This window comes from Eublepharis macularius, chromosome 8, assembly GCF_028583425.1.
Source record: "Eublepharis macularius isolate TG4126 chromosome 8, MPM_Emac_v1.0, whole genome shotgun sequence".
Taxonomy (NCBI): domain Eukaryota; kingdom Metazoa; phylum Chordata; class Lepidosauria; order Squamata; family Eublepharidae; genus Eublepharis; species Eublepharis macularius.
In genome coordinates, this window is record NC_072797.1 from 99231784 (window position 1) to 99254046 (window position 22263).

Here is a 22263-nt window from a genome sequence, read left to right on the forward strand (position 1 = left end):
CTCAAGTCTGGGCATTTTTTGCTAGCTGCCTAAAAACACACACTAAATGTGGATAGGAAAAACATTATCCGATGTAAGCCAGTACCTGCATGTACATGCAGAAATGTCAAGGAGCGACTACCTACAGGCCTGGTTAATTTCATAAAGTAGTACAACATCTTGTAAATTTGCACGTGTATACTAACTTATAGGATGTCTCAGTTCCTTGCTGCTAGCCACTGAGGAGGAGATGAGTGCTAAACGTTCACAGTGCCTTCTAAGCCCATAGATTTAGAAGGCTGAAACGGCACTGTCATTGACTGAACAGATAGGTAACCAGGTATTTTTATATGTCCTCGCAGTGTTTTTTCTGCTATATTTGTTAAAAGGGAAGTAGGAGCAAACGGCTACACAGCTTATCAAGTTTATCCTTCTCTTGAGCTTTCATCATACCCACTTCCAATTTTTCACACAAGGACAGTAAATAGAACTACAGTTGTAAAAAGAGAGACAAAAAGTGATTATAGCTCTAAGGAACAACAGGCTGTGGGATATGATGACTGATCCTGGGGAAAGCCTACAGTGCAGCATTCACTTGGTTGAACACATAGTTGAACTTAAGCCAATGCCTTTGTAACAGCCTCCTTTTACATTTCCTCCAGAGTTATTAATATGTCTTCTTGTGGTTTCATTCAACATACTGCACTATATGACGCTGAAGTGCATTGTGTGGTTATTTCTATAACTAAGGAAAAGAAATGGCAATGAGGGTGAAGGCTCCTGAAATGCAGGTGGCATGGAATTGAGGAGCAAGCAAAAAGTTACTTGAAGATGCTAAATCTGGGTAGAGGTTTTAGGAAACCTAGTCATTATAAGAATTTTATATATGATATTAATGGGAGGGGGTAAATTTGTATACCTTGGCCATTTCCAGAGGGCTTACCTGCACCTGGGACATCGCGCAACGTTTTGGATCGTGCCGGGGAAAACGCAAAATATCGCGTTTTCCCCGGCACAATCTGAAACATGGCGCGATGTCCCGGGTGCAGGTAAGCCATCTGGAAACGGCCCTGGTTAAACACTGTTTTTGTGAGAAAGGAGATTAATAAAAAATTTAAAAAAACAAAAAATGTATATCATCACTTGCCCCGTTTTTTACCTCTTTCCTCCTGGTCTATTATTCTTGTCATTAAATTGCATGCATTCAGAAAGCAACATATAGTCGTCGGGGAGGGCAGGGATACAGGGGGGCACCGCCAGTATGCCAGCATTATGTTACTTCTGGCAGAAATGTGGAAATGACATCATGTCTTTCCAGGAAACACTTTCAAGTTTTCCCCAGAAGTGACATCATCACGCTGATGGTGATTTTTTTTCTCCCACTGGCTAACAGAGTAGCAGTGGGCAATGGGATCTGCCAGCGGATAGATAACCCTACAGGGACTTAATATTGCACAGCACCCACAACATATTAAATACTGTTCAGGACAACACAGGCTCTACGTTTCTCTAACCCTATCGCATTATTTTTAAAAAGGCCTATTTTGACAAAGTTCTTTGCGAACTGGACTGGAGGTGTGAAATAAGCCCTAAACAGTGAAAACTAGTTCTGCTTACTGATATAAAGCAGACAGTTAGGCATAAGGAAAATAGAAACAGACACCACTTGTTTAAAAATACATTTGAAATATATTAAAGAAGAAATGTGCCACTTCAGTAGTAACTATTCAGATGGATTTTACGTGGCATAAAAATAGCTGGAACAGTAGAATCAGATTAAGACTTTCTGACAAAACCTTCAGCGTCTCCATTTTGATCAAGACTTTGTTCTGAGTTCCAGATGCTACACCTCCTGTTTCATCACTTTTAAGAAAAATATGTACAGGAAACATATGTACAGGGAAGCGTGTACAGGAAAGAGGAGTTGCATAAGATTTTTACCTTTCAGTCTCCTTGATAGATTCAGAGGTGGTCTCTTTATAATCAGGAAAACTCTCATTAATATCCATACAAACTTTACCCACAAATGCCCGTTGTCCAAATTTATCTGTGAGAAATGAAAGAGAAAAAACTCAGAAGAATGTTTTTCACCTGCACTGTTGCCAAGTCCATCTTTTTATACCACGTCAACAAATGTTGTCCTTGTAGGGCAAGTAGAGAGAGACAGTAGGAGATGGGGACATGCAAACTGCCATTGTTTCAATAGCACAACATCACTTCCAGCTAGAACCTTAAATAACATCATTGCATGAGGGTGGCAATCTAGGATTCCACTGTAACTACCATAGAATTTCTGTAAAGTATTATAGTCCTGATCTGGATGGCCCAAGCTAGCCTGATCTCATCAGATCTCGGAAGCAATCAGGGTTGGTTCTGGTTAGTACTTGGATGGGAGACCACCAAGGAAGTTGAGGGTTGCTACACAGAATCAGGCAACAGAAACTACCTCTGTTCATCTCTTACATTGAAAACTCTATGGGATCATCATATGTCAGATGCAACATGACAGCACTTTACACACACGCTATTTAAGATAATTTGAGCATGCAGGATACACTATGATCAAAACCTAATTAAATAAATAAACTTGATTCAAATCTCATCTTGGCAGCGAACACACAAGATGATCATAAGCAAGTCATTATCTTTCAGCCTCAGCACCCCACCTGCAACATGGAGATGATGACAGTAACCTACCTTACTGATAGGTTACTTACAGAACTTACTGAGCTAATGCTCTTTGTGGCCAGGTATCTGCATATCTGAATGGCTGCTTCTTCATGTACAAACCTGAGCAGTAGCTACTCTTATCATTTTCGTATCTCCCTTCCATCTCTATCATAAGGAGGTCTAGACGGTAGTGGCTCATTTTGTGTTTTTTTTACCGGTTGCCCAATTCTCTGGAACAGGCTATCTCCTTCTTAATAGGTTTAACTAGAACTTGTAAAATAGTTTTGCTTCAAAGAGTTTTCTGTGGATTTTTTTCTGGGTGGTTGTTTGGTTAATGTTTAATGGTATATATGGTTCTAGTCATTTTTACCTATATGGATTGTATTTTTCTGTTGTCTTTTATACTGTAAACTGCCTTGAGCTTGTGTTTATGGGGAAATGTGCACTAGAAATATTTTGAAGGAAGGAAGGAAGGAAGGAAGGAAGGAAGGACGGAAGGAAGGAAGGAAGGAAGGAAGGAAGGAAGGAATAAGCATACCAAAGGAGCTATTAAGTGCTAACTATTACTAGTGGATTGATTCCTTCTATAAACAGGATTCTTCCCCTAGCAAAAGGAGAAACGTTTTTTGTCAGACCATCAGACCGTCATATTGCAACTTACTCTGATCTTGAGCTCCCACCTACCCCCAAAAGCAGTATTTTAGACAGCACAGTGGGTTGGAGAGGGAAGGAGGACAGAAAAGTCCATTCATGACCCTGTGGATCCAACCTGCTATAATTTATACATAGCTGAGCCCTAGCTCAGTAGCAGAGCAACTGCTTAGCAATGCAAAAGGTCCCAGATTTAATCCTCAGCATCTCCAGTACTGATCAGGTAGTAGATCTCTGCCTGAGACCCATGAGAGCTGCTGCCAAGCTGAGTAGGCAATACTGACCTCAATGGACCAATGGTCTGATTCAGTATAAGCTATCTTCATTTGTAAATATGTATTCACAAATACATATTCTCAACTATTCATTGAGAACAGTTATATCAATAACTATTACATTCAACAGGCTTATGGACAAACAACATGGATATTTCCACCATACCGTGTTTGTGAACTTTCCAGAGAAACTTCACTGGCCATTGCTGGAGACAGACTGTAGACTGAGTAATATACAATGTTATCTTAAACTGATCTACTCAAAAATCCTACCAAAGTCTATTTAAGGAGGCTTATTCCCAGGAAAGCGCTCTTAGGGTTGCAGTGCTGTTCTTACCCAGAAAGGCAGGTCTTACACTATTAACCACATGAAAAAACACATGAAGAATCAGAGAGGGTTGTAAGGAACAAGCTTCTACAGAAGCGGACTTCCCACATTTGCCTTTGATTTCATACCATGGTACTGTACAGAGACCTTTTTCACAATTTCATTTGCAGTGCATTAGCCTGGGTCACAGATACAAAAGCCTTCTGTATGAATCACTGCACTGAAGAAATAAGTGATATCTAAGTTGGCTTCAGTTAACAACCGTGCCTTCTGAAATATCCTCTAGAAACATCTTATCATTTTACCTATAATATCAGCAAGAAGCAAAGAGGCATCTGTGTGAATTGTTGCAAAGTAGCAGGCTGTAGTTGTGCCATTCTTGAGTGTTCGCCTCTGTTAAGAGAATTCAATGTTTAATTAGTTGCAGAAAGAATTAGCAATATGCTCGCTACTTATTAAAGGAGTCATCACAGAGACAATGTCAGGTGCTCGGGATAACCTGTCATATTCAATACCCTCCTGCAGCCGAAGCTAATGCTGTTGGGGTGATTCTGTTATTCGAACCTGAGGTGGGGGAATGGGAGGTGTTCGTTCCTGTTGTAATCGCTCCCGAGCCTGGGAGCCTGCTTGACCTTGAACAGTCCATGAATCACACAGCCTTTTTTCCTGTCTGCAGAGTTAGAGGACTGTTAGGAGAAAGGGAGGAAATTAGGAGTAGCCTTGGGGAATCTATATCTGCTTGATACTTGTCTGTAGCTGCCAGTCCTAGCAAGGATGGCTTAAGTGTATGATACTGGCATCTTATCAATAAAGAACTTTTACTCATGAAGTGAAATCTCTTGAGAGTTGCTTGCCCGGCATCCTTACAGATATCTACTATGTTAGTGATCAAGTGGCCCAAAGACTACAATCACTGACTAATTGGCCTCTGTAGGGTATTTATCAGCATTATAATCTTTGGTAAGCAAATATGGCAGGTTTCTATGGAGTAACAAAAATCTTCAAGTCCTTTTTGATCAAAGACTATACTTAAAGCAACAAAAATCAGTATGCACAACACGGGCAATTATGTCTCTGTTATATCATCTACAACTCTATAAAATAATTTTTTGTTTTCAACCTGTATGATACTTTCAAAAGTCACCTCTAAGATTCCAAGTTTCCATCTTCAGCTTTTTTTAAACTGGCCTTCTGCCTTCTTGTTCCCTCTTTCCTGATCAGTTCGTTCTTCCTATTGTCTGCTCTTGCTTGATTGTACCTTCTTCATCTAGCTTTTTTATTTTATAATTACTAGGGTTGCCAGGTCCCCTGGCAAATGACAAGAGCTGGGGTGGCAGGGATGAGAACGTACCTGAGCACACATGCATGATCATGTCCCCAGCCTATAATGTCACTTTCAGTACAACCTGGAAGCAATGGTGTCATGCTGAGTCCAATTCTTTAGTAGCCAAAACCAGAGTTTTTGCCCCAAATACTATGGTTTCAGCCAAGTGTTAAAGAACTGGTCCTGGTGCAATTCTGTCACTTCCAGGTCATGCTATAAGTGACATTATCAGCTGAGGACGATGATGGCACACACACACCACACTTATTTGTTTTGTCTGGCATTCCATCAATGATCACTCCTCCTTGCCCTATGTTTTGTTGTATATTAGTTTTGTTGTTTATTGTTTTTATGGTGTGTTTTTGCTTTGTTTTAATGGTTTTTAAGATGCGTTTTTATTATGTATGTTTTTTATTTGTTAGCTGCCTTGGTGTCCCTGATGAAGGCAGAAAGGCAGAATATAAATTTTGAAAATAAATAAGCAACACAATCTGTCTTTTTCTCTATTTTACTTAGCTTTCTTTCCCATCCTATCTTAAGGAATTAGTGCAGGTTGCAATATATGATAATTTGGCCCTTTATTAACTTAAAAATATGAAAAGATATAGTAAAAATAACCCTTAAATATATTAATCCATAACAGCATAATCATTTGCATGTTTAAGCAAATATAAAACCCACAAATTCATTGGGACAAGCTTCTAGGTAAGTGTGCATAGTATTTTATTTCTCCTATTTCTTATTATTCTGAGTACAGAGGTCAATAACATTAGTAGCAACTTCAGAGTATGCTATGTATCTCAGTTGCTAGTATTGTGACCACAATTCAATTATGATTTCTAATTCAGGTTTGTACGAAGCCTAAAACTTTGCTGAAAACAAAGAAGGGAGAGATGGATTTGGAGCAATCAAAGGGAAGAGAGGGAGAGCAACAGCCCAAAGTTCACATCATGCCGGAACATGCTCTGGTGTTAAATATGTACTGAAATTTATGAGCACATTAGGGGCTGCAGTAAGATCAGCAAATTACTAATGTAGGGGAATGCTCACAACAATGCATAAACAGGGTTAACATACCTGTAACTTATGTTCATCGAGTTCTTCTGTGCTGACACACATGGGGGACTGCGCAGGCGCAGGCCAGCCGCCGGAGAATTTTCTAGAGCTTCCATGGCTCCGAAGGGGCCGTTTGTCGCGTGCCTCAGCGACCGTCGTCCCGCCCAAACGGTCACGTGATCCTCCAGCGACCAACGGCCCCTTCCCTCAGTTCTCCTTTGCCGCCGCTTGACCAACACACTTAGCCGTAACACCTTAAAACACATCAGATTCAGTTACAGCCACCACATCCTTGTGCATTGGAATTCACAGCGGGGTAGGAGGGAGGGTTGTGTGTCAGCACAGAAGAACTCGATGAACATAAGTTACAGGTATGTTAACCCTGTTTTCATCTTCGTTCTTCTGTGCCTCCACACATGGGAGTGTACCAAGCTTCACACAATAAGGAAGGTGGGGTGAAGTCCAACACAATTTTATTGAACAAACAAGAACAACAACAAATAGATATGCATATATACATCTATGTAAACTGTACAGTGATTCATCAGTAGTCAGTATTTACACATATATACACCCAAATATACATATATATATACACTCATTCACTCAAGGGTACCCAGCAGGTACGCCAAGAAAAACTACCCAAGACTCCCTCAGGAAAAAAGGGAGTGTAGGACAGCCCTAGCCACAGATACATCCTGCTCCGCATTGACATCAACGGCGTAATGCCTGACAAAGGTGTCTGCAGAGGACCATGTGGCTGCTTTACAAATGTTAACCAGGGGCACCCCCCTGAGGAGTGCCGAAGAGGATGCTTGGGACCGCGTGGAGTGGGCTCTGACATGAAGCGGGCAAGCCACCCCTGCTAGGGAATAGGCCTTGCTAATGGCCGTCACAATCCACCTAGACAGGGTCTGTGAGGAAGCCCTGTTACCCTTGTCCTTGGCCCCAAAACATACAAACAGGTGAGGACTGGAGCGGAATCCCTTCGTCCTATCCAGGTAATAGGCTAGGGCCCTCTTCAAGTCTAGGGAATGGAGGGCCTTTTCCCCCTTAGAGGAAGGTTGAGGAAAAAATGCAGGCAGTGAGATATCCTGCGAGAGGTGGAAGGCGGACACCACCTTGGGCAGAAACCCGAGGCAGGGACGCAGGACCACCTTGTTGGGATGAAACACAAGAAAGGGAGGGTCAGACCGCAGTGCAGACAGCTCACTGACCCTTCTGGCCGATGTGATGGCCACCAAGAATGCTACCTTGTAGGATAGCATATCCAAGGGGTATGTAGCCATAGGTTCAAATGGAGACAACATGAGACGTGAGAGCACCAAGGACAGTGACCACTGAGGCACTGGCGCCGACACAGGTGGGTAAAGATTGTACATGCCCTTAAGGAACTGGCGGGATTGTGGGTGAGAAAACACCGTAGCACCCTCAACTCGGGCGTGAACAGCTGATATCGCTGCCAGGTGGACCTTGAGGGAGGACACCTTCAAGCCCAGGCCACGCAAGTGGCACAAATACTCGAATACAACCCCCAAGGGACTGCTGTCAGGCACCACTCCTTTAGCAAGTGCCCAAAGTTCAAACCTGCGCCACTTGGCCGCATAAGCGCGCCTAGTGGATGGCCGACGGGCGTTCAGGAGGACCCTCTGTACCTCGTCAGTAAAGCCTACAGGGGAGGAACGATCCGCCAAGCCGTTAGGTGCAGCTTCCTGGGATCGTGGTGGACTAGGCTCCCGTTTAGGAGAAGGTCTTGCCGAGGGGGCAGACTCACATATGTCCGTTGGGACATCCGCAGGAGCTTCGGGAACCAAACCTGCCGTGGCCAGAAGGGGGCCACCAGGATGCAGTCCGTCCCGTCCTCCTCTATCTTGCACAGGACCCTGGGAATCAAGGGGAACAGAGGAAACATGTAGTGCAAGCCCTGCCTCCACGTAAACTGGAAGGCATCCCCAATAGAGAGGGGTCGCTCCCTGCCCTGGAACAGAACGTGTGGGCCTTGGTGGTCGCCGCAGTGGCGAACACGTCTATCACTGGATGACCCCACATCTGGAAGATCGGCCCAACGCACTCTACGTTCAGTTCCCACTCGTGGTCCAGCAAAGGGACCCTGCTGAGGGCATCTGCCCGGGCATTGTCTGACCCAGCCACGTGTATAGCACGGAGCGACACGCCGTTCCTGATAGCCCACTGCCAAGTGAGCGTGGCTTCCCGGCACAGGGCCATGGACACTGTGCCCCCCTGCTGATTCACGTAGTACATGGCAGTCATGTTGTCCGTCTGCACCAACACCTGACGATTTCTCAGCAGTGCTGTAAGAGACACAAGTGCGAAACGAATGGCCCTTAGTTCAAGCACATTGATATGGAGGGTCTTTTCCCTCTCAGACCAGACATCCTGCACAGACACATCACCACAGTAAGCCCCCCATCCCAACAGAGAGGCATCAGTGGTAACCGTGACGTCATGGTGCTGATACCCAAAGGGGGTCCCTTTAAACAAGTTGTCATCAGACAGCCACCAGTTCAAGGAGGAGAGGATGACCCTCGGGATAGAGAATTTGAGGGATGGAGGGTGCAGCAGAGCATCGTACCTCCGCACAAACCAGTTCTGGAGCGGACGCATACGCAGCCTAGCAAAGGGCACCACAGAGGTGGCCGCTGCCATATGCCCTAGTAAGCACTGGATAGTGCGCACAGACTGGAATCGGTTCCTTTTAAACATGGACACTAGACCCCTTAGGGACCGAGCCCTCTCCAAGGGGAGCAGGGCCTTACCCTCCACAGAGTCTAACAGTGCACCAATGTAGGACACCTTGCAGTTGGGCACCAGTTTGGATTTCTCAAAGTTCACCAGGAGCCCCAGGCGTTGGCAAGTGCTAAGTACCAAGCCAATGTCCTGCATCAGCCTAGACTCCGATTCAGCCACGATGAGCCAGTCATCGAGGTACGGAAAGATGGTACAGCCTTCTTCCCGCAGGAAGGAAACCACAGGGGCCACACATTTCGTGAACACTCGTGGGGCAGTGGACAGGCCAAAGGGGAGCACCTTATACCGGAAAACCCTTTGCCGGTAAACAAAGCTCAGGTATTTCCTGTGCTCCTCCCGTATCCCCACGTGAAAATATGCGTCCTTTAAGTCAAGGACCGCAAACCAATCCCCCTGTTTCAGCAAGGCGATCACAGCCGCCAATGTAACCATTTTGAATTTGGTCACCTTGAGGAAGGCATTAAGGCCCCTCAGATCTAAAATGGGACGTAAGCCCCCATCCTTCTTAGGGACCAGGAAGAACCTAGAGAAGAATCCCTTTACAGAGTCCTCATAGGGCAATTCTTCCACAGCACCCTTGGCCAAGAGCGACACGATCTCCGCATCCAGCTCGGCCATAGTGTTATTGACAGCTGTCAGGGGTGAACTGCATCTAGGCAGCTCAACGAACTCCAGCCCGTATCCCAGTTCAACAATAGTTAAGACCCATGAGTCAGATGTTATTGACTCCCACTCAGAGAGGAGTGGACTCAGTCTGTCCGAAAAGTTCGGGGATACGGCTGGCGTGACCCGTCAGTACTGCCTCCCGGCGCCCTGCTGATCTCTCTGCTGGGCTGGTTGTTGTGCCGGACGAGGCTTGAAGGGCCGACGCCTCCTTTGCTGTTGTGCGGGAGGGTAAGGCCGCTGCTGGTAGGCAGGATACTGTTGGTAGCCCGGCCGCTGCTGTTGGTATCTGCCCTGGTAGTGGTAAGGGCCGGACCGGGGAGCGTACCGTGGCCTGGAGGAGGGCTTGTCCGCAGGAGCCAGACCCAAGGATCGCGCCGTCTGCCTGTCCTCTTTTTTCTTTTTCAGGGTCTCGTCGGTGGACTTGGAGAACAGCGAGTCCCCTTCAAAGGGCATGCTCTCCACCCTGGAACGCACCTCCTGAGACAGGGCGGTCGACCGCAACCAGGAATGGCGCCTGAGGACCACCGCCGAAGCCATCCCCCGAGCGGCAGTGTCGGCAGCATGGCTCCCAGCATTCATTTGCTGTTTAGACAGCCTGACAGCCTCCGTTTGTAGTAGGGACACCACAGCCTTCTGCTCAGGTGGGAGGTCTCGGGTATAGGACGCCAACTTCTCCCAGAGGTACAGTTGGTACCCTGCCATGATGGTCTGGTAGTTGGCAATCCTCAGACCCAGCGAAGCGACGATGTACTGGCGCCTGCCCATGGCATCAAGCTTTCTGCCCTCTTTATCGGCAGGCACCGAGGAGTGACCCGATCGTCGGGGGTTGAATTCCTCCGTGACCAAAGAGGAAGGCGGAGGGTGCTTCACCAACGCCGGCCAGGTGCCCTGTTTGATTTTATACAGCTGCTTGATGCGCTTGGATGTCGGAGGCTGGTCACAGGGCACCTTCCACACCTTCTCCACGATCTCCTCAATACCCTCGAGCATGGGGAAGCCAATGGACGCCGGGTTGTCACCGTATATCCGCTTTAGCAGCTTGTCTTTGGTCTGTGGGGTTGCTGAGGAGATGTCCATCTCGAGGGCCTGGGCCATCCTCGCCATCTGGTTGGCGTAGATGCGGAGGTCCTCGAATGGGGAGCCCGTAGATGGCACCAGATCATCAGCCGGCGATGGTTCAGACCAGGATTCCGACTGGTACTCGGCCAGGCTCTCAACTTCTCCCTCCTCGGACCCGAGCTGGGAGTCCTCACCCTGGACTGGAGGGGGAAAACACGTTCGCCTCGACGTCGATGGCCCCGGTTCCGACTCGGAGAAACCAGCAGGTGCCCCTTCCCACTGGCAACGGTATGGCGAGGGAAGGTAGGAGGCTTGACGATGCCAGGATGCAGTGGATCGGGCAGATCGAGTGCTGTCCCCAGAACGGCGTCGCTCACGACTGTCCGCAGGTGGAGATGGACGGACAGGAGATGGACGGCTCCGACGAGGAGACGGGCTCGGTTCCAACCTCGGCGACCGAAGGGCAGGTGATGGTCGGCTCCGACGGCGCGGGCTGGGCTCCGGCCCCGACGAAAACTCTGCGGGCACCGTTTCAAAGGCCATCGGATCCGGCACCGGCACGGAGAGTTCCTCTGGTTCGGGGGAACCCAGATGAGGGGAAGGCGTGTGAGGAAGCACGATGACCTCCTCCTGGGGAGCGGGATGCCGATGATGTTTGGTCATCTTCTTTTTTGCCGGTTCCGAAGAAGACCTCGGAACCGACGCGCTCCTCGCCTTCGAAGGGGACCTCGGTTTCGACCTCTTAGACTTTATAGGGATCAAACCGGTCGTCGGTTCCGACCGGGGACTCGGTACCAGGATCCTCGGTTCCGATGTCGGTCTCGGATCCGACCTGGTGGATGACGCGCTACGGGGCGGCCGCGCCGGTCCCTGCGCTGGGGAGGCCGCTCTCGACGCTGAGGCACTCGGGGGACGCAGTTTCGACCCCGACCTCGCGGAGGCCACAGAGCCAGCTCTTGAGCGCCTTTCGGCAGAGGGGCTAGGGCCGGCCTTAGGTAACGGGGTCCCCTCGGACATGACCGACTGCCACAGCGACGAATTCAGTCGGGCCCTCCGATCTTGCCGGGCCTTGTTGGTGAAGCCCTGGCAGATCTTGCAGGCCGACACGTTATGGGTCTCCCCCAAACAAAAGAGGCACAGTTCATGGCCATCGGTTTTGGCCATCTTGGTGTGGCATTGGAGGCAATGCTTGAAGAGAGCAGTTGAGGCCATCTTCAGGGGCACGCGAAAGAAGGGTCAAAAACAGTCCGAGTCAAATTACCGAGTATTTCGCCAAAGTCCAGAGGGAGCTCCGATAGAATAGTCGAGGTCTGAAGTCCGAAGTCCAAAATCCAAGATTAATCAGTCAGAAAAGCACGAAGCACAAGCACAGAGCGCGAAGCTCAAACGTTCTCTCCAAGCGGCGGCAAGAAGAGAACTGAGGGAAGGGGCCGTTGGTCGCTGGAGGATCACGTGACCGTTTGGGCGGGAAGACGGTCGCTGAGGCGCGCGACAAACGGCCCCTTCGGAGCCATGGAAGCTCTAGAAAATTCTCCGGCGGCTGGCCTGCGCCTGCGCAGTCCCCCATGTGTGGAGGCACAGAAGAACGAAGATGAACTGTGCGGACTGGGGCCAGCGTACCTGAGGGACCATCTCTCCCCGTATATTCCCCAGAGGACCCTCCGATCAGGAGGAAAGAGATTGTTATCAGTCCCTGGCTCCAAGGAGGCCCGCCTGGCATCGACTAGAGCCAGAGCTTTCTCAGTCCTGGCTCCTACCTGGTGGAATGCTCTGTCTACCGAGACCAGGGCCCGGCAGGATCTGCTATCTTTCCGCCGGGCCTGTAAGAGAGAGTTGTTCCACCAGGCTTATGGCTGAGGCTGGGCCTCTACTGGCTGGAGGATACAACATCTACCCCCCCTCCCTATGAGAGCTGCCCACAGCTGTTCTTAAACTGCTGCTATGTTCAACTGTACTGTTGCACTATTTGTTATTAACTGTATTGCCGCCATAAAAAAAAAGAGTGCTGCTATTTTTATATTTTTGTATGGTGCTTTTAAATGTTTTATATGGAATGTTTTAAATGTTCTTAATGCTGTTATCCACCCTGAGCCTGCTCGCGGGTAGGGCGGAATACAAATACGATAAAATAAAATAAATAAATAATACTGTTATTAAGGTATTACTTACCACAGCTCTAGTGTACACCTCTTCGGCAAAATCACTGTCTTTGTATTTAGATTCTGTTGGATAAGTGTAATTCTTCAACCACTGCAAAAGAGGCAGATCCACTCGTGTTCCTAAAAAAGAGTACTGCGGAGCATGGATGTGTGTATCCACCAAACCTGGCATGAAGAACTCACTGAGGAGGAAAACCATGGGGGAAACTGTCTCAGTTTGTAAAATATTTTATAAGAATCTCATGCCACTGATCCCTGTGTCTTAACAATACACTTAAGCAATAATCCTCACTAGGATAGCACAGATTTGAGTCCAGTTGCACCTTAGAGACCAACCAGATTTTCAAGATATGAGCTTTCAAGAGCACAGTAATAATAAAAAGCTCTATAATAAAAATACTTTAATGAAGGAATTATTCCTTTTTCACCAGAAGCAGCTGCTGAGCTTATTTGGGCTGCGATAGGCATTTAGGGCTCAAGCCGCTCTAGAGTGATCTGGAAGTCCGAGACTTCAGTCTTAAAAGCATCAAACCTTGACAAAGTGACTCAGTGCTGGAAGAAGGTTTCCTGCATTAGTGACCTAAGAGGCAAAGTGCACAGACTGTGCAATCTCTATGTGCCATCATTGATTGTCATCTGAAGAAGAGAGAAAACCATGGGGAGGGGGCCGTGGTTACCTAGGGGTCCACTTAGCTGGACAAGTGATTTATTTTCCTGTGATGCTTGAGAAGTATTTCAGAGCGGTAACAGTAGCCCAGAGAGCATTTTTACCTAGAAGCCCATGATGGCACAGATCAGGCACTGCCAAGCATGCAGCCTGTACCAATATGGCCCAACATTTATTACTTATTTTAACCCTACCATTTCATATAAACCAGTTCTCAGAACAGTGAACAAGAATAAGAACAATCAGTGAACAAGGCATCATGAAAAAATAACATGAAATGAATAACAGCATTATCAGCTAGCACCATGTGAACTGAGCCTCAGCTCTGGGTTGGGAAATTCCTGGAGATTTGGGGACAGAAGTGTTTTGGGAAAGGAGGTAGCTCACCATGAATGTCATGCCATAAAATCTACCATCCAAAGCTGCCATTTTCTCCAGGGGAACTGATCTCTGTAGACAAATGGGAGTTCTGGGAGAACTCCAGACCTCACCTGGATGTTGACAACCCTAGCTATCCAGTTACTTGAACTATAAAGAAGGAATAGCAGGCTTAAATCAGAAGAACAACACTGGATGCAGAAAAGCAGGTTTGCAGAAATGGAAAGATAAATTGAACTCTGCATATTAGGGTTAATTCGTGGATCTAGAGACTGAGGAAGAAGTTACATATTAAAATGAAGGCATGGAAGATTGCTATAAAGAAATATGGAGCAAAATGTGCAAACATATGTGACATAAAAAGAAATTTTTATTGAATGACATCATTATGTGTGTTTCTTAGGGTTGTCAATGAGAGATGGACACGAAACGGGAAAAAAACGAACCCTGAGTTTCGTGGTTTGTCACATTCCATGAAACACGAACTTTCACAAAACTGGCCTGTTTTGTGAAATAATTTGTTAGGTTCGTTATTCGTCAGATCCCGGGGCCCTACAATGGCCCTCTTCATACTCAGAAATGTCAGACTTGTAGGGAGACTTCAGCAGGCTCTCCTCCAGCCACCCTCCAAGTAGCTCTCTTAAGGCTCTCTTTGCTGACTTTTCCCTCCCATCCTCCTGGCCTCCTGCTTTCTGCCGCTGCTGGAAGAAAAGTCAAGTGGAGCGGATCTGCTTACGTTTTCCTCTCTTCGGGTTCTCTTTCCTAACTTTTCCTTCCCGTCCTCCCATCCTCCTGTTGCTTTGGCGTGCCCTCCCCCCCCCCACCTCCATGTTCTCAAAGGAAAAGCCGAGCAGAGCGGATCTGCTCCGGGGAGCTTGGGGACAGGGAGTGGGAGGGCATGTCAGAGCAGCAGGACAGGAGGTAGAGTGTCAGGGAAGGGTTCCTGAAGCTGGCAAGCAGCGGCAGAAGTAGCTGCTCAGGCTACCGCTGCCACTGCTGCTCCACCATCCCGTTCTTAAAAATGGAGAAGGGACAGAGAGAGGGGAAGGATTCTCCGACTACAGTTCCCAGGTAAACTTGCACAGACTTGCATTCCTCAGCTCTCAGGTTGGCAGGGAGAGCTGCCTATCAAGGTTATGTGGGCTGAGATTGGGGTTTCCATGGCAACAAAAAGTCTGCGGACATTCCGGGCCTATGTTGCCTAGGGAATCAATGGATCAGCGCCAGCCTGTCTAGCATCACAAAGCATTCATGAATCAAACAAATCAGCCCCAAAAGTCATGGATTTCGTGAAAAACATGGCCCTACGAAATGCATTTTTGCAATACATGAATCGGCCTCATTCGTCACAAAATTTGATTTGTATTTTGATTTGTGCCCATGTCTATTGTCAACACTGGGTTGGGAAATTCCTGGAGATTTGGGCATGGGACTTGGTAGGAGTAGAGTTTGGGATGGGGAGAGAAGTCAGCAGAGACGTGATTCCATAGTATCTGCACTCCAAAGCTGCCATTTTCTCCTGGGGCGAGGGCTGAACTCTGCAGTCTGAATATCAATTGTAATTATGGGAGAATTCCAGGTCCCACCTGGAGATTGGTAATCCTAATATCTCTTCTCCCCTTTTCTCCCCTGCCCATCTCCCCCTTCCCTTTTTTTCTTTCAGGATGTCCTGCTTATGTGATTATCTCTATGTGTATAGAGAAACAGCACAGCATACACAAAAGACTTTAAAAAACTAAGGTTTTAATTAAGGAACTCATATGGGAGATATAAAATTGAGATGACTATGTTGAAGGACAAAGGGAAGGTGGGGAATTAAATGTGGGTAAATGTGCGCACAATAATAATTAGCTTGTTTAAAGCTAATTATGTTGGTTGATATGCCTTAATAAAATAAAATTACAATTAACAAAAAAGTAATGAAGAAATATTACACCTCCAAATATTCTAACATACAACTGCTTGGCCTCTTTACGTAGCAGCATGATTTTTCACCAGAATAATTTTCCCAGTTCAGGATCAACTGTACCTAAAGTTATTTAAGTTCAGGTCAATTATCACTCAGGAATTGGTCCAGTGCCTTTTATTCAACCACTATTCCGTCCCAAACCAGTTCATAAAGGAAAATAGCTCATTATGACAACAAGAAAGGTTGGAGGAAACTAAAAGTTCTATGCTTGCTTTACCAAGCACAGTTTTAGTTAAATAATCAGCAGTGAGATAACAGCAATGGCTCTGAAGGAACAATTAATGTGCCAATTCATCTTGACTGAATAAAGTTAAACGAATTGAGATTTTTGCTCTAGAAGGCTGACTTTGCGTCCGTCTTGATTTCTGCAAAATGAGAGACTAGAAAAAGCTCTGTTGTGTTTATATAGCCCAAATTGTCCCAATCTCCTACCCCAGCGCAGAGTAGCACAAGTAGCATTACCAACCTTGTTATGCCTGAAATAGTTAACCCTCTGCACCCTTCTCAATTAGACACAAAGGGCTGGAGTGAAGGGAGTGGTCTATAGAACTTTAATTGCAATTATAGGAGAGAGAACAAAATGCCAAAACTAGTTCCCTCTGGCTCCTCCCTTGAGCAGCCGAGTTTTTATAAGAAGCATGACATCACAATATCTGTGTATCTAATTACAATATAATTGGTTTACAGTTTATGTCGCAGTTAGAAATTTCAGTACACGTCACCTTTTTTAGTGCAAAGTCAGCTCATGTTACATTTGCACATCTGAGATCCTACAGAATAAGCTATTGTCTTGAGTATGGTTGTTGGGGGTTTTCCGGGCTGTATTGCCGTGGTCTTGGCATTGTAGTTCCTGACGTTTCGCCAGCAGCTGTGGCTGGCATCTTCAGAGGTGTAGCACCAAAAGACAGAGATCTCTCAGTGTCACAGTGTGGAAAAGATGTAGGTCATTTGTATCTACTCAGGAGGGGTGGGGTTGAGCTGAGTCATTCTGTAAGAGTTTCCCAGGGTGTGGAATGCTAATGGCGGGAGGCTTCACTGTATCCTGAGGAGGGTCTTTTGCATATGGATTGGTGCTTGATGTGCTAATCTTCTCTGCAGGGCTATTGTCGGGTGTGGAGTGTTTTGTTGGCCTGGTGTTTTTCAGAACTGGAGCCCATGCTCTGTTCATTCTTAAGGTTTCTTCTTTCCTGTTGAAGTTTTGCTTATGCTTGTGAATTTCAATGGCTTCCCTGTGCAGTCTGACAAAGTAGTTGGAAGTGTTGTCCAGTATTTTGGTGTCCTGGAATAAGATACTGTGCCCTGTTTGAGTTAGGCTATGTTCAGCCACTGCTGATTTTTCAGGCTGTCCAAGTCTGCAGTGTCTTTCATGTTCTTTTATTCTTGTCTGGATGCTACGCTTTGTGGTCCCGATGTAAACTTGTCCACAGCTGCAGGGTATACGGTATACTCCTGCAGAGGTGAGGGGGTCTCTGCTGTCTTTTGCTGATCGTAGCATCTGTTGTATGCAAGACTGAAGCACAGCCACCTAGACTATATGGACTCCCCAAAATACATAAAGATTCAGTCCCACTCCGACCCATTGTGAGTGCCATTGGTTCACCGACATATGAATTAGCTAGACATCTGGCAGATCTCCTGCAGGACCACATCGGGAAAACCTCGTCTTACATCAAAGATTCAGCAGATTTCATCAACAAAATCAGTTCTCTGAAACTCAATCCACAAGACATACTTGTCAGTTTCGATGTTGTATCCCTGTTTACCAAGGTTCCAGTAAAAGACACTATTGCACTGATTAATCAGATTTTCCCAGAGGATGTAACAGCCTTATTCCATCATTGTCTGACAACCAGTTACTTCCAATGGGACAACGAATTCTATGAACAGATGGATGGGGTGGCCATGGGGAGCCCACTCAGCCCAGTTATAGCAAACTTCTACATGGAACATTTTGAAAAAACAGCTCTAGAATCAGCACCCCACAAACCCAGTGTATGGTTCCGGTTTGTGGATGATACATTCATCATTTGGAGCCATGGGGAGGAAGAATTGAGGGAGTTTTTGAATCATCTCAACAACATCCACCTGAACATACAATTCACAATGGAGAAAGAAAGTGAGGGAAAACTCTCATTCCTGGATACCTTGGTCATCCGCAAAGCAAACTTTCAGTTAGGTCACAAGGTCTACAGGAAACCAACTCACACTGATCGGTACTTACACAAAAACTCCAATCACCACCCCCGACAGAAAAGAGGCATAATGAAAACATTAGTGGATCGTGCAAGACGGATATGTGAGCCGCGCTTTCTCAATGAGGAAATTAATCATCTAAACCACGCACTTCAGGCAAATGGCTACTCCAGAAATGAAATCCGAAGAGCAATCAAACCCAGGATGAATCAAACAACCAAGGAAAAACAGTCACCTACAGGAAAAGTGTTTTTGCCATATATCAAAGGAATTACTGATCAGATGGGAAAGCTTATGGAAAAGCATAACCTTCAAGCAGTATTCAGACCCACCCGAAAAATACAACAGATGCTACGATCAGCAAAAGACAGCAGAGACCCCCTCACCTCTGCAGGAGTATACCGTATACCCTGCAGCTGTGGACAAGTTTACATCGGGACCACAAAGCGTAGCATCCAGACAAGAATAAAAGAACATGAAAGACACTGCAGACTTGGACAGCCTGAAAAATCAGCAGTGGCTGAACATAGCCTAACTCAAACAGGGCACAGTATCTTATTCCAGGACACCAAAATACTGGACAACACTTCCAACTACTTTGTCAGACTGCACAGGGAAGCCATTGAAATTCACAAGCATAAGCAAAACTTCAACAGGAAAGAAGAAACCTTAAGAATGAACAGAGCATGGGCTCCAGTTCTGAAAAACACCAGGCCAACAAAACACTCCACACCCGACAATAGTCCTGCAGAGAAGATTAGCACATCAAGCACCAATCCATATGCAAAAGAACCTCCTCAGGTTACAGTGAAGCCTCCCGCCATTAGCATTCCACACCCTGGGAAACTCTTACAGAATGACTCAGCTCAACCCCACCCCTCCTGAGTAGATACAAATGACCTACATCTTTTCCACACTGTGACACTGAGAGATCTCTGTCTTTTGGTGCTACACCTCTGAAGATGCCAGCCACAGCTGCTGGCGAAACGTCAGGAACTACAATGCCAAGACCACGGCAATACAGCCCGGAAAACCCCCAACAACCATCGTTCTCCGGCCGTGAAAGCCTTCGACAATATGTCTTGAGTATGTTACCTTTTAAGAATTCTTTTCTGACTGAATGTATCTGGCAAACACACAATGCTAGCCTGTACCGTTATCTCGCCTTCGGCACTCAATGTAGCTAAACACAGCTTCTCAAAGTTACTAAGCAACTGTGAACTGCTTATAGCAAACACATAAGAAATCACTGCTTGTATTAGGTCCATCAGCATATAATTAATTATTATAGCTGAGTTTGGCCATAGTATCAACCTCAAGGTACAGCCTAAAGTTCTCCTAGGACTATAACTGATCTATAGACTATCAATACTTCTGGAGGAAATGGAAGGTTTGGAGGGTGGAGTCTATGGTATCATTTCCCTGCTGTGCTCATTCCCTTCTCCAAATTCTACCATCTGTGGTTCCCAGCCCTGCACCAGCGTATGCCAGGAGATTTTGGACTATTTGACGTTTAGTCTTGATTTTTAGTCAAATATTATATGCTGTTCGTAAGCATTTTGGCAAAAACTCAAGCCTTTTCTCATAGCATTAATTCTGCCGCAGTCCAACAACAACTTGACCCCTCTTGTACCAATCCTTAGCAATAACAGTTGTTTACCATGAGTATAAATCTTGACAATCTCAATAATCATAGAAAACAACCATGGACAGATTGAAAACAAGAATGTGTATCCAAGTGTATTATTTATTTTTAATGAGTGTTGGGTGAGTACTGTGTGAATGTGTTACTCAGCTGGATATCAGGCATATGATATGCACAAATGTGTCTTACATACACTGAAATCTGCCTTCCTTTCAACTGCACCAAAAGTAAAACAAAGAGATAGCACGCTGCTCTGCTAATTTTCTGCTATGCAAAACAACCCATATTTATTAACTCAGCAGGAGTTTGGAGCCAACCTGTTCTGGCAAAGCTTTATAAATGTAAACCAATGAAATCATTTCTGCCTCAAAGGAACGTTCTGTCTTCAGTACAGAGTACACTCCAATTGCAAATGCATTCACTTGCAAGAAAGGTTCACTGATTAAAGTTGGACTTCCAAGTAAATGTGCTCAGGATTGTAGCCTACAACTGCAACCTCCCACTTTTGAAAAGAAAAAGCGCACAATCTTTCAAAGACAGTGAAAAAGAGAAAAGAAACATGTTTGCAACGAGACGTAGAGGAGAAAAAAAAGTTTTGCAGGCCGAGAAAAGGAAAGGTAAGAAGGAACGCTAAGAACATTAGTAGGAATAAAGACCAAGCTTCAACAAGAAAATTCAGGAGTGTGAGAGGAAGTGCAAAACCCTCTTCCAAATGTGTCCTTAGCAATGTTGAAGAAAGAACCTCTCTGATATAAATGTAGGGAAGTCTATCAGGTATGTTTCAGCTCATCAGCAGTGTCTCAAATAAAGGGGGATTTGTTTCCTCAAAATTTCTGGAAATTCAAACTTCCCACTACTTACCAGGACACAAACTTTAAATGTGTGAAGTGTCCTGAACTGCTTTTTCTTATGCATCCATCTGTCATCTCTGAAATTTTGGCATTTTATGAACCTTTCCTAGTGATCATCCACATGAAATTTCATAGTGATGGGACAACTTATCACTTTGTTATAATGTCTGCAATTAAGGCATGTCACATTCCCTGTTGAGTGTTAAGAGCCACATAGCTGCCCAGGCAAATATCACCCCCCCCCCCCCCGCCCATTCTCCCCCAGCATGCAGGCTCTAATCAAATGCCACATGAAAACCAATTATGACTTGCCTGTTTCCATGGGCCTCCAAGATGATAACCCCCTCGCCCCCAGAACTTTCTCCCACTGTTTGTCTTGTTAGCTCTGCCCCTGTTAAAATTGTCAAAACTCTAAAACTCTACTTTTAACATTCTTAATTTTATAAAAAAATTCTCTGTGCTTTTAATTGTGTGATATTATGTGAAATCTGGTGTGGTTTTAATCTATAACTTGTACATTTTTAACAGACTTTTAAAATCTGTGTATTTTTAACATTGTTAGACTATTTCATTTTGTGTCCTTGAAACCTAGTGTAATACAATGTTTTAAATAAATCAAAATAAACAAATATGTGGCAGAAGTTTCTTAATTTAGTTCAAAACATCATTCAGTTATATAGAAAGAAGTTGAAAAACAAAATGGACAGCTCATGCACACTTCTGCTGCAACAGCAAAGAATTACAACGGTTCTCCAGACTATAGAGATTAGTCCCCATGGAGGAAATGGAGCTTGGGAGGGTGGAGTTTATGGCATCACGTCCCTGCTATGCTTTCTTCCCTCTCCAGATTTTGCCTTCAAGGGTTCCTAACCCTGCACCAGCAAATGCCAGGAGATTAGGGGGTGGGGTGCCTGGGAAGAGTGGAATTTCAGGAGGGTGTGTGACATCTTTTCTGAGTGACACTCTAGGAATTTGCTCTGATCTCTATGTTAAAGATCATAGTGACAAGAAGACATTCTTGGAGAATCACTATCTATGCCATTCCACTCCTATCATTTTTTTCTCTCATTCCTCAGATTATTAAGGGTGGGTTATTGAGGGCAGGGGTAGAGGGTTGCCCACTGGCAGCAAGCAAATGGCAAGCTTACAGCTTTCCCTTAGATAAGTCTTAGATGTACTGCTAACTCTATCCCTCCCCACAGCTGTAATTCAGAGACAATATATATTCCATTAGATTTATAGCCTACCATGTTTCTATCATGGTGCTCAGAGCAACATACACAGAATTCCCAAGAGGCTCCTATCCAGGCATTGACTAGATCAGACCTGCTCCAGGAAATCTTCTGTATTTGGTGCCCTCTAACCATACTCTGGTAAAAGAGGCCCAGCGTCATACAGTGACCAGGATTGGACTAGGATATGAAAAACTGGGGTTTTGACCACTTAGGCCATGAAGCTCTCTGGCTAGTCCCCGCACCCTAAACTATGCCACAGGTTGCTACAAGGAAAAATGGGATAATTCCATCTATGTACAACACCTGAGCTCCTTGGAGGAAGAACATGAATTTGAGGAATGAATAGTATCGATATATCTTACAGGATTTTTGTAATGATTCATAGAAAA

The 22263-nt window shown here is 45.7% G+C and overlaps 1 protein-coding gene across 3 annotated transcripts in view; it reads right to left on the reverse strand.

Annotated features, from left to right (window-relative positions):
* The window catches only part of GDA (guanine deaminase), a 64423-nt gene that overhangs the window by 31592 nt on the left and 10568 nt on the right, over window positions 1-22263 (reverse strand). For all 3 annotated transcript variants that reach the window (XM_054986324.1, XM_054986323.1, XM_054986325.1), the window contains exons 3-5: window positions 12947-13118; window positions 4209-4296; window positions 1921-2026 (exon numbers count right to left, since the gene is read on the reverse strand). In XM_054986324.1, the coding sequence (XP_054842299.1) occupies window positions 1921-2026; window positions 4209-4296; window positions 12947-13118 (366 nt within the window). The remainder of the gene's footprint in view (window positions 1-1920; window positions 2027-4208; window positions 4297-12946; window positions 13119-22263) is intronic.